Source organism: Phyllostomus hastatus, unplaced genomic scaffold (assembly GCF_019186645.2).
Source record: "Phyllostomus hastatus isolate PE091 unplaced genomic scaffold, TTU_PhHast_1.1 phas_scaffold_93, whole genome shotgun sequence".
NCBI lineage: Eukaryota > Metazoa > Chordata > Mammalia > Chiroptera > Phyllostomidae > Phyllostomus > Phyllostomus hastatus.
In genome coordinates, this window is record NW_025334042.1 from 23,875,475 (window position 1) to 23,888,541 (window position 13,067).

General features: G+C 42.2%; 1 protein-coding gene across 10 annotated transcripts in view; it reads right to left on the reverse strand.

Annotated features, from left to right (window-relative positions):
- Positions 1 to 13,067, reverse strand: part of PCED1B (PC-esterase domain containing 1B) — a 120,846-nt gene that overhangs the window by 19,044 nt on the left and 88,735 nt on the right. For 6 of the 10 annotated variants that reach the window (XM_045829264.1, XM_045829262.1, XM_045829260.1 and 3 more), the window contains one exon: positions 7,157 to 7,325. In XM_045829264.1, coding sequence (XP_045685220.1) covers positions 7,157 to 7,164 — 8 coding nt within the window. In that variant the 5' untranslated portion in view covers positions 7,165 to 7,325. Of the gene's footprint in view, positions 1 to 7,156; positions 7,424 to 13,067 lie in introns of those variants that run through there. The other 4 variants (XM_045829259.1, XM_045829268.1, XM_045829267.1 and 1 more) reach the window with 1 other exon arrangement.

Genomic DNA, 13,067 nt, shown 5'->3' on the forward strand with positions numbered 1-13,067 from the left:
CTGATTACCACATCTGTGAGAGCATAGCTTTGTCAAACCCCAGGCTAGTAGCTCTCAGACACTCTATTTAGGTTTTATGTGACCAATTAGTTGACTTAGCTATTTATTAGTTACAACTCTTCTTTTCCTCAATCCACATTAGCATAAAGTATGCAAACAAGAAAGCTTCATCCTAGACCATAAGTATGCTAGTGGCATCATCTCTCTTTTAACCAGAGGGGCTGGCAGAGAATCTTCCTTTACCTTTCACATTCATGATCTGCATTTTAAAAATCTCTTTGGGACTTTTGGTCAAAAGGGAAGCATAGGTAAACACAGTACTTGAATCCTTCCACAACCTCATAAAACCATGTCTAAACTACAGAACAATCACCATTCAGAACCACCTGAAATCTAGCTGAATAGAAGTCCTACAACTACGGATTTAAAGAAGCCACCTTGAGACTGGTAGGAGGGGTACAGATGCCAGAAGGCTGGTCCCATACCCACACGTGTTGGGTAAAAATTGGGAAGCATATCTGAGCTGTCAAGGTCACCACTGAGGTACGAGGGGTCCCAGCCCCACAACAAGTTCTCCAGCCCAGGGTTCCAGTACTAAAAAGAAAAGTCCCCATAACTTCTGGCTGTAGAGTGTGGCTGAGTGTAACGGAGGCTTCTGGAGTCCCAGGCAGTTCCTCTTAAAGAGCCCACGCACGGACTTACTCGGACTTTCTCTCTCTGAGTTCCAGCACTGGGGCAGCAGCTCGGAAGGCACCAGGGGCATACAGGGAGGAACTGAATTGTCTTGCATCAGGATGAGAGCTAGAGGGGCAGCTTTCTGCCAGACAAAAGTGTTGGCAGAGGTCATTGTTCCTTTTGAGATTCCCCACCAAACACGGAGAGAGACAGAGAGAAAGAGAGACAGAGAGAGAGAGAGCTGGCTGGTGGGTGCCATGTCTGAGTGTCCATCAGCCTGGCTAACACTGTTGACCCTGCCCTGGTGATTCCCTGAGACCCTGCCTCACCCAAATTGTGGGTCCACTCAAACTATTTCCAGTGGCTTTTCCATACAAACTTCCTGTTTTGGCTCCTGTTGCAGACTTTCTGAAAATCTCTCAAAGGTTCACAAATTGCCAGCAAGCAGCATCTGGCCTTGGCATGCCCTATACTTCTCACTAAGTGGCCCCAGGTCCAGCATTAGTGGCAGCCAGCCTTGGTTCAAAGCTTGGCCTTTCCTGGACACCTCCAAGCCCAGCACAAGTAGCAACCATCTGCAGATCACACTGTAGATCATATTGGGTGGCCCCAGGCAGGGCATAGGTGGTGGTCGACTTTGCTCCTCCCAGGAGGTCCCAAAGCCAGTGCATCCAGTGGACAGCTTCAGACCATGCCAGATTACAAACGTACCACCCCCATCAGCAACACATTCAAGGGGCAGTCTTGGTTCACACCAAAGCCTGCTGAAGCAAGTCCTGTTCTGTAGGGTTGGGTCCTGCACAACAGCTCCTCTGCTGTAGTCACAAATGGACTTCACAACCAATAGGTCTGGGGGTCAATTGCTCTCTGTGATGCTAGCAGCAACCAAACCTCAATTATAACAAGACCATGCATGTAGCCCATACAGGGGTGCACCTGTAGCACCCAGTTTGGGTGACTGGGGAGGCCATGCCATTGAACCCTACCTGATGCCTGTCTACCAAGCCTGGGAGACAGAGCAGCTCTACCTAATACATAGAAACGAACATAGGGAAGCAGCCATAATTCAGAGACAATGAAATAGGTCCCAAATGAAAGAACAGGAAAAATCTCTAGAAAAAGAACTAAATAAAATGGAGGCAAGTAGACTACAAGATACAGGGTCCAAAACAATGGTTATAAGGATGCTCACAGACTTCGTGAAACTTCAAGAAACTTTGTAAGAACTTCAAAAGCATGAAAAAGAACACAGAAATCATCAAAAAAGAACCAGTCAAAAATGAAGGACACCAAATGAAATGAAGAATATTGGAATCAACAGTAGAGTAGATGAAGCCAAGAATCAAATCAGTGATTTGGAATATAAGGAAGGAAAAAAACATTCAATCAGAACAGCAAAAAGAAAAAAGAGCCACCCCAAATGAAGATAGTGTAAGGACCCTCTGGGACAACTTTAGGTACCACTATTTGTATCAGGGGGGCGCCAGAAGGAGAAGAGAGAAAACAAGAAATTGAAAATCTTTTTGAAATCTGGGAAGGATATCTTAGGATCGAGGAGTCCTGGCGCCACACCAGGCCCCCCCAGGCCAGGGTTCTAGTGCCAGGGAGATAAGTCCCCACAACTTCTGGTTGCAAAACCCAGCCAGGGTTGAGTCAGTGGAAGAAACTGCTGGAGCCCTAAGCAGTTCCTGTTGAAGAACCTACACATGGACTCACCTTCTCAGGCTCACTCCCTCTGAGCTGCAGCAGCAGGGTAGCAGCTTGAGAGGCACCAGTAGTGTTCAGGGAGAAATTGAAGTATCTGGCATCAAGACAAGCAGAAGCCATTGTCCCATTCTGAACCCTTAGCCAACTGAGCCAGCTAGCTGGTGCCATATCTGAAACTCCATCAACCTTACTGATACTGTTTGCCCCACCCTGGAGATCCCCTGAGACTCTGCCCCACCCAACATACTGGCCCACCCAAGCTGCTTTTCCATATGAATGGATGGTCTTAGCTTATGCTTCACAACTTCCTAAATCCTCTCAAATAAGAAACAGCTGGCTTCAGTGAGACTCAGGCCAGCCCAGGCCTGGTATAAGCAGCAGCCAGCTGAGATTCACAGCTTGGCTTCCCCTGGGAATCTCCAAGCCCAGCACAAGTAGAAGCCATCTCAGTTTGCTTTACAGTTCAGGCAGAGTGGCCCCGGGTAAAACACAGGTGGGGGCTGATCTTGCCCTGAACCACCCAGGAAACTCCAGAGCCTATGCACCCAGTGGGCAGCTTGATCCTCCATGAAGTGCAAAGGGTGGTGCTCTGTGGTCACAGCCAATCTTTGCAGATGACTGGACTGGGTAAATTCCTCCCATTGATCTGCCAACAGTAACGAAGGCTCAACTACATGAGGAGGGTGTACTCAGCCCAAACCAAGGGCACAGCTCAAGTACCCACCTTGGGTGATAGGGGAGGCTGTGCCACTGGACCCTATAGGACATCTACTATATTAGGCCACATTATCAACACACAGAGTCAAAGCAGTTCTACCTAATACATAGCAACAAGCACAGGGAGGCTGCCAAAATAAGACAAAGAAACATGGCCCAAATGAAAAAACAGATCAAAATTCCAAAACAGAGCTAAATGAAATGGAGATAAGCAATCTATCAGATGCAGAGATCAGAACACTGGTTATAAGGATGCTCAGGGAACTCAGTGAGGACCTCAACAGCATAAAAAAGATCCAGTCAGAAACAAAAGATATACTAATTGAGATAAAAAGCAATTTACAGGGAAACAACAGTAGAGTGGATGAAACCAAGAACCAAATCAATGATTTGGAACATAAAGAAGTAAAAAACATCCAATCAGACATAAAGAAGAAAAAAGAATCCAAAAAAAATGAGGATAGTTTAAACAGCCTCTGGGACAACTTTAAGAGGTCCAACATTTGCTTCATAGAGGGTGCCACAAGGAGAAGAGAAAGAGCAAGAAATTGAAAATCTATTTGAAACAATAATGAAAGAAATCTTCCCTAATTTGGTGAAGGAAACAGACATGCAAGTCCAGGAAGCACAGAGTCCCAAACAAGATGGATGCAAAGAGGCTCATGTGAAAACACATCATCATTAAAATGCCAAAGGTTAAAGATAGAGAATTTTAAAAGCAGCAAGAGAAAAGAAATTCATTACTTACAGGGGAGTTCCCCTAAGACTGTCAGCTGATTTCCCAAAAGAAACTTTGCAGGCTAGAAGTGACTGCAAGAAATATTCAGAGTCATGAAAAGCAGGGACCTACAGCCAAGATTGCTCTACCCAGCAAAGCTGTCATTTGGAATCAAAGGGCAGATAAAGAGCTTCCCAGACCAAAAAACTTAATGGAGTTCATCATCATCAAATCATGACTATACAAAATGTTAAAGGGACTTATTTAAGAAAAAGAAGAAGATCAAAACTATGAAAAATAAAATGGCAATAAATACATATCTATCAACAATTGAATCTAAAAATCAAACTAAGCAACAAGAACAGAAACAGAATCATGGATGTGGAGAGCATTTTGATGGCTGCCAAATGGGAGGGGCTATGGGGGAATGGGTAAATAGGTGAGGGGATTAAGAGGTACAAATAGGTAGTTACAGAATAGCCATGGGGATGTAAAGTACAGTGTAGGAAATGGAGTAGCCAAAGAACTTATATACATGACCCATTGACATGACCAATGGTGGGGGGATTGTCTGAAGGAGTGGGGTATCTTGGTGGAGAGGGGTAAAGGGGAAAAAATCAGGACAACTGTAATAGCATAATCAATAAAATATAATTAAAATTTAACAAGAAGAAAAAAGAAAACCTTTTTGAAAAAATAATGATGAAAAACTTTCCTTACATGAATACAAGTCCAGGAAACACAGAGAGTCCCAACCAAGACACATCACAATTAAAATAAAGACAAAGAAAGAATCTTAAGAGCAACAAGAGATAAGCAGTGAGTTATGTACAAGGGAGCTCCCATAAAACTGTCAACTGATTTTTTAACAGAAACTTTGCAGGCCAGAAGGGAGTGGTAAGAAATATTCAAAATGATGAAAAGCAAGGAACTACAACCAAACTTACTCTATCCAGCAAAGCTACCAGTTAGAGTCAAAGGACAGATAAAGAGCTTCCCAGATAAGAAAACCTGAAGGGGTTCATCACAACCAATCCAGTATTGCATGAAATAAAGAAGAAAAAAAGACAAAAAATATTACCAATAAAATAAATACGTATCTACCAACAATTGAATCTGAGAAAAAAATAAACTAACAAGCAGAACAGAAACAGACTCACAGATACAGAGAACATTTTGACAGTTGACAGATGGGAAGGGGTATTGGGGTGATGGGAGAAAAAGGCGAAGGCATTAAGAAGCACAAAGTGGTTGTCACAGAATAGTCACAGGGATGTAAAGGACAGCCTGGGGAATATATGGTAGTCAATGACATTCTGGTAACTATGTGCGGTGTCAGAGGGGTATGGGCTTTATCAGTATGCTGTGTACCTAAAACTAACACAACACTGTATTTCAACTATAATTGAATAATAAAAAATGATTAAGTGGCAAAAATAAAAATATTCTTAATAATATATAAAATTAAATTAAATTTCTCTTTAAAATGACTTATTTTTTTCTTAACTAGTCATATATGAAAGCACTATCCACGACATTGTCAGTTTTTAAAATCTGGATATTTAAAAAAAAATGTATGCTTGTAAGTGACATTATAAATTAATTCTAACAGCGGTAATATTATGTTTTGTTAAAACCGAAATGCTAATGGTGGGATTATGAATGTAATAATTTTCTTTTCGAAAAAATTTAAAAAAAATTTTATTTACTTATTTTTAGAGAAGGAGGAAGGGAGGGAGAAAGAGGGAAACGGCGATGTGTCCTCTAAACACTCTCTGCTCAGGCTGCTTCTCTCTGTGCAGCCTCCACCTCAGCGCAGACCTGCAGTCCTGCTGCGGCTTCCTGATTCATCTTCCTACCTATGTTCTTTTCTTCCTCCACACATTCTCTGACCTGCAGTCTCTGCTCATGCTAACATGCATATCACCTAGTCTTGCTTTCCTTTCATAGGGTGAACTTAACTTGTTCAATTGTGTCCAAAATCTTGCAAAATCCCTGACCTGTGTGGCTAAGTTGGTTAAGTGTCGTCCCACAAAGCGAAAGGTTGCTGGTTCAATTCCCCGTCCGGGCACATGCCTGGACTTCAGGACTCGTCTCTGGTTGGGGATCATGGTTGGGATACATGGGAGAGGCAACTGATCGATGTTTCTCTCCCACTCTTTCTCCCTCTCTTCCCCTCTCTCAAAAGTAATTAAGATCTTTAAAAAAATCTTTCAGGAAATACCAAACATTCTGCCTTTTCTCAATTAGGCATATTAACCAAAAATATAACGTGACATCAGTGAGGCCTGAAGATCCCAACTTGGCAAGGCATCTAGGTTTCCTCGAATCACAGTAATATATAATGAACACATACCGAGTATAATTCTGAGCACTTTCAGTGTGTTGACTTTTTACAAAATCAACAATAATTATCGTTATCATCTATGGGGAGTCTACTTTATATTCCAGACCTCTTATGTCCGTTAGTTGTTACCTTTTAATCCCCCCTGCAGGGTAGGTATTACTGTCTCCAGGAGGAATATGAAATAGGGGAAAGAGCTTCTAGACGGTCAGGTTTTCCTTAGGCCAGTCAGCTAGGAAGCAGCAAGGCCCAGTTCAGCCCATGTAGGTCAGCCTGCCCCCACTCTCTGCCTGTCCCCCACGCCGGCACCACACTGCCTCCTGCACGGGTGCCACTGCCATGCCTAGAGTGGTGCCACATAGAGAACGGTGATGTAAACGGAAATGAACACATTGTGGCAAAGTCAAGTGGGCTGTTTTGTTATTGCGTGCTGGGGAACAAAGGCTGGCACTGAGTGGAAAGCACCAAGTCCATCACTCAACTTGCTACTGCTTTGGTTTCAGGTTCTGGCTAGTGAGAGCAGCCTCGGAAGTCCTCGGAATTTGGTGGAGTCACAGAACCAAGACTCTGGGAACATTTCTTATACCTTATTTACTTAAAATTGTATTCTGATTGCTTATACTCCTCAGGAAAAAACCCCCAGCAAAATGGGGCGGGGGGGTAATATTCATAGATTTATGTTAGCCCACAGTCTGAAGGAGAAACTGTCTTTTGCAGAGTTTGATTAACCACAGACTTAAATTTCAGGAGGAAGTAGGCAGAGAAAAGCTGACAAATCATGCCTGTCACAGGCTTAATCTGTTAAAGAAAACTAAAGAGCGAGCTTATAATTTCTTTAAATGAAAAAAAAAATGTTTTGTCTGGATAAGTTCTTTCAGCGGATGTCTCCAGAATAGGGGGTGCATTGTGGACAGGCAGAACCCGGACCCAGCTCACAGTCTGATGCAAGTTCTTTACCTTACGGTCGTGTCTGATGACGAGGAACGCATACTTACGTGTTCATACAAGGATGACTTCCTCATTGTCACGTCCCTTCATGGCTCATCCAGAGGAGGAAGGAAGAGAGGTCAGTGGGTATGTCCCAATGTCACCCGTGCTAAGTGGAGGGGAAGGCAGCTGGGAGCTCCTCTTGGCCTCTTGCCGATCGGCTGGGTCATTCTTGTCCTATCAGGGGAGAAACAGCACTTCCGTCAGCCGGCCTGGGTGGGGGCAGCAGCCTCTGCCAGCTGGCGGGCATGCCCCTGCGGCCTCAGACTGCTCTGTAGAGGTGGTTCAGGGCTTCCTCTTTCAGGAGCTAATGAGTGTAGGTTGCCAGCTCCCCCACTTCACCTCAACCAATCCAACATGCGTATTCAAACCAACATTGCTATTATACCAATCATTTCTTTTACATATTTGGAACAAAGACTTAAGCTAATTTAGCCCTCAGTCTGTCGCTTTCAGGCCAAAGGGCTTTTATTTTGAGGCTTTGACCACAGGGTACCACCTAGGACCCTAGCCCTCTGCTAGAAACCACCAGGGTAATCCCCTATACGCCTTCTCCAAGTGAGATTTTTGGCAATTGTTTGCTAACATCCCATTCGAAGCCCCTTGCAACATTTTACTCCAATGCAGTACAGTGGGCTCCAGCTCCAGTTTTCTTGGATGAGTCTGTCCAAGTCCCTCCTGTTCAGATCCCATCTACCTGTGGGGGGAGCCAGCACTAGCTAAGTCATCTAATCACCTGGAAGTGCTGGCATTTGGGGGTGCACTGCGGAAGGTGGAGACAGAGCAGCACCCAGGACCACACTAAGATCTATTTTTTCACTTTTCTTTCCAACATATACGGTCCTTTAAAAAACACTAGGATTTAAAAAATAAATTCATGTGAAGAGAGAGTGACAAAAATGTGAATGGATATCAACGATGGTGTTGGGATTGCCTAAGGGAGTGGGGGGTTGCTGGGAGGGGGCGAAATGGAAAAAATTGGTACAACTGTAATAGCATAATCAATAAAATAAAATTTTTAAAAGATTACAAAAACTGAAACAATTCCAAAAACTAGGAACAAATGCAAATGAACTTTGCCTTGTCTCCAGTAGGCTGACCTGACCGAAATGCCAAAGAGAGAGGAGGTACAGCAAAAAACCTTAGGCCTCATGCCAACTACTGATAATAATATTATGGTTAATATTTATTCAGTGTGGTTTTGTTTCTTTTCCTTTATTTTCCCTCCTTCCTTCCCTCTGTTCCTTTCCTTTTTTTTTAACCAAAAACAAAACAACACAGACAAACAAACAACTGTAGGCTAAATTAGTTGATGGTTATAGCATAATCCATACCTGACCTCGATTACAAGGAAGATAACATGATTAGGGAGGAAACTGAGCTAGGATATCCAGATTCTTTTATACTGAAGAATCATTGAATATAGAGCATTTACTGCTAAATTAGAAGGAGCTGTTACGGCCCATCTATAGAAATAAGCTTATGTGCAGACAACGAGGCAGGCAAATGAGGAGAGCCAACAAGAGCCACCAGAACTTTTACTTTTCAGGTGATGACCTGCCTCTCCCATTTTGTACTCAGCAGAGCAGGGGTGTCAAACTCATTTTCACCGGGGGGCCACATCAGCCTCGCAGTTGCCTTCCAAGGGCTGAATGAAATTTTAGGACTGTATAAATGTAACTGCTCCTTAACTAGGGCCAGGGAGCTCAGCACTGCCGCTGGGTAGAAAACAGATATGGGGCTGGATAAAACCAGGTAGAGGGCCGGATTTGGCCTGTGGGCCTTGTGTTTGCCACCTGTGCAGTAGTGGATTAAGGAAACTAGGCAGCAAGCTAGGACTGGGGATGAATCCAGAGCATAGTACTGTGTGGAATCAGAGACCACAGAGAATCTGATCAAATTAGGACAGTGGGTAGAAGACAGGCAATTATAAGCTACAGCATATGAAACTGTCCTTGCCTCAGGACATTTTTCCTTGCAGCTGTACCAGAAGCCAGTTTCCCAGGCAATGTCCAGTTTGGCATAGCCTGAAAACATGTGTTTCTGCAGTACAGCACCATGTCTTTCTTGATAGGCAAATATTGGCACAACTTCTCCTAGTCTCACCAACCCAAGGATGGAAGCGGAGATGGTGCTACTGAGTAGCAATTCCCTGTGGTGGTAAATTTTAACCCTTCTGTTAAGTATAGAGCTCTTAATGAATTTTCATTTCTTTGTAGCACATTGCAACCAGGTTCTCTAAGCCTTCATGCTTCATAAGCTTCTTTTAGTTGTTGTTTTTATATTGTGCTCAAAGTGAATACAGATAATTGGATATTTGCCGCACCAATATGCTGATATTATAGTTGATCTAATGGCTTTTGATATTTCTTCACTATTGGGCAGAGCTCAACGGTCCGTTTTTAGTTAGATGCTCTGGGTGGCTCAGGAATGGCCTTAAAAATACCGGTGTTTGTTTCCTTTGCTAAAGAATAATAATAATAAAATACTGTTAGGGCAGTATTAAAAAATCATAGTATTTATAACTTTAAAAAGTCTTCCAAATAACTTCAAACAAATCTCTATTTTGTGTTTAGGAACAGTGGGGAAATAGAATTTAAATAAACAACTGTGCCTTTCCATCCACATCTCCCTTGCCCTTGGCTGGTTTGGCATCATCATTAGTTTCCCCCGCTCCCTCTCTAACAAGCTGGACGAAGATGGCTTAGAGTGGCTGCTCCGATGTGGTCAGGGGACACTATCGGCGCATTGGATCCTGATAGCAGAAAGGCACTTGGCAACGCCTGTGAGGACGGTCTTATGAGGGCGATGATAAGTATGCGTGGCTGGATGGCAGCACACTTCAGTGCATTCACAGTCATCTGCATTCAGTATTTTACATGTAATTCAGCATCGATTCGGCAAATATTCGTTTGATACATACAGTGGACGAGGCATGGCTCTGGCTCTACAAGTTGGGAGTGATATGGATTTCTGTTTTCAGAGGGCACTGAGAAACAATTAGGGGTTTTAAAGTAGGTGCTCCCTTCACACATACACACAAATTAATCTATACACATATACATGTAATTTTATAAAACATAACTCTAGCCTTGAGTGGAGAATAGATTTCATCCTCACCAACAGTGGATATTGCAATTAAAAATAATTTTAAGCCCTGGCTGGTGTGGCTCAGTGGATTGAGCACAGGCTGAGAACCAAAACATTGCAGGTTCGATTCCCAGTCAGGGCACATGCCTGGGTTGCATGCTATGGCCCCCAGCAACCGCACATTGATGTTTCTCTCTCTCTCTCTCTTCCTCCCTTCCCCCTCTAAAAATAAATAAATAAAATCTTAAAAAAACTATTTAAAAATAATTTTAAAATGTCATAGGTGAAACCTGTTATATAATTATATTTAATAATATATAATCTATATTAATTAATAAGCTGCTTTTTAGAACAGTTTTAGGTTTACAGAGAAAATTGAGCAGAAAGTACAGAGAATTCCCATATATACTCTCCCACACCCAAAGATTCTTCTATTATTAAATGTTGCATTAAGGTTGTACATTTGTTACAATTGATGAACCAATATAAATATATTATTTTAACTAAAGTCCTTCATTTACATTTGGGTTCACTCTGTGTTGTAAATTTTATGGGTTTGGGAAAAGGTATATTTGTATCCACCATATTTCTTGAAGTCATGTATCATCACATGTCACTACATCACACATCTACCCATTACAGCATCATACAGAAGGGTTTTATTGCCCTAGACAGCCTGTGTTGCACCTCCTTATCCTTCCCTCCACTAAAATACTTGGCAGCCACTGATCTGTGTGTGTGTGTGTGTGTGTGTATGTGCCTTGACCAGAGATCACACCTGCAACCCTGTGTGCTGGGATGATGCTGTAACCAACTGAGCGACCCGGCCAGGGCTCCTCTGATCTTTTTATTATCTCTGTAGTTTGTCTTCTCCAGAATGTCATATACCTAGCTGGAATCATACAGAATGTAACTTTTCCTGACTGGCTTCTTTCACTTAGCAACATGCATATGAGGTTCATCTATGTCTTTTCACGACTTGATAGTGTTAGGTCTGATGGGCATGAAGGACCCCAGCTGACAGATGGCCAGCAAAAAATAGCTGCAGGGGTAAACGGCTTCCAGGAACTGAAATGAGCCAGAAGGACAAGCTGACCCCAATAACAGGAAAGACCAAACGTCGTCCAGATATTTTTACTTGCTTTTCTGCCAAAACAGACCCCTGCAGACTTGCTCAAGCGACTCTCCCCAGCTTCATAAGCTCCCTGTTTTCCTCCAACGGGCGCGACTTCCCCAGCCCTCTCTGAATGGGCCGGTGAACCTCGCCTGGGTACGCAGACCCTAATAAAGAACTTCAAACTCAACCTGCTTTTTGTAGTTGAGTCTTATTCCATAACCTAATTTACCTTACAGATAGCTCATTTTGTCACTAAATACTATTCATTAGGTGGGTGTACCAGAGGTTGTTTATGCATTCACCTATCGAAGAACATCTTGGTTGCTTCCTCATTTTGGAAATGAAGATAGAGCATTCAAATGCAGGTTTTTGTGTGGTCATAATTTTCAACTCACTGGGGAGCATGATTGCTGGGTTGTAAGGTAAGCTAAATTTAGCATCATAATGAACTGCAAAACTGTCTTCTGAAGTGGCTGTCCCATTTTGCATTCCCAACGGCAATGAATGAGAGTTCCTGGTGCTCTGCACCCTTGGCAGCACTTGCTGTTGCCATTGCTTTCGATTTTGGCCATTCTAGTAGGTGTGTCTTTACTGTTTTAGTTTGCAATTCCCTAGTGACATATGATGTTGAGCATCTTTTCATAAGCTCATTTACCATCTGTACCTTCTCTGGTAAGGCATCTGTTTAGATTTTTTGCCCAACTGGGTTTGTTTTCCTGTTGAGTTTTGAGAGTTCTTTGTATATTTTGGACATAGGTTGTTTTTTTTTAATACATCTTATTGATTATGCTATTACAGTTGTCCCATTTTTTTGCATGTAAGTTCTTAATTAGATGTGTGGTTTGTAAGTATTTTCTCCTACTCTGTGGCCTGTCTTCTCATTCTTTTAACAAGATCTTTTGTAGAAGTCCCACTTACTAATTTTTCTTTCATGATTGTGCCTTTGGTGTTGAATCTAAAAACTCATTGCCAAACACAAGGTCACCTAAATTTTCTTCTAAGAGTTTTATAGTTTTTGCATTTTACATTTAGGTTTGTGATCCATTTTGAGTTAATTTTTGTGAAAGGTGCAAGATTTGGATCAATTCTCTTTCTTTCTCTGTTTTCTTCCTTTCTTCCTCCCTCCCTCTCTCTCTCTCTGTCTCTCTCTCAATTTGGATATACAGTTGTTCCAGCACCATTTGCTGAAAAGACTGTCATTTCTCCATTGAATTGCCTTTGCTCCCTAGTCAAAGATCAGTTCATTGTATTTCTGGGCTCTTTGCTTTGTGCCACTGATCAATTTGTCTGCTCTTTTACCAGAACCGTATCACTACAACTTCATGGTAAGAATCAAAGTCAGATACTTTCAGTCTTCAAAATTTGTTCTTCTTCAATATTATGTTAGCTATTCTGGGTATTTTGCCCCTCCATATCAACTTTAGTATCAATTTGTCAATAGCCACAAATAACTTGCTGGGATTTTTATTAGGATTGAGTTGAATCTGCAGATTAGATTGGTAGAACTGATATTTTGACAATACTGAGTCTTTTCATCCATGAACATAGAATACTTCTCCATTTATTTAGATCTTTTTTATTTCTTCAGAGTTGTGTAGTTTTCATCATATACATCTTGCACATATTTCTTTAGATTTATACTTAAGTATTTCTTTTCCTTTTTCTTGTTGGTGCTAATGTAAATGGTGTTGCGTTTTAAACTTCAAATCCCA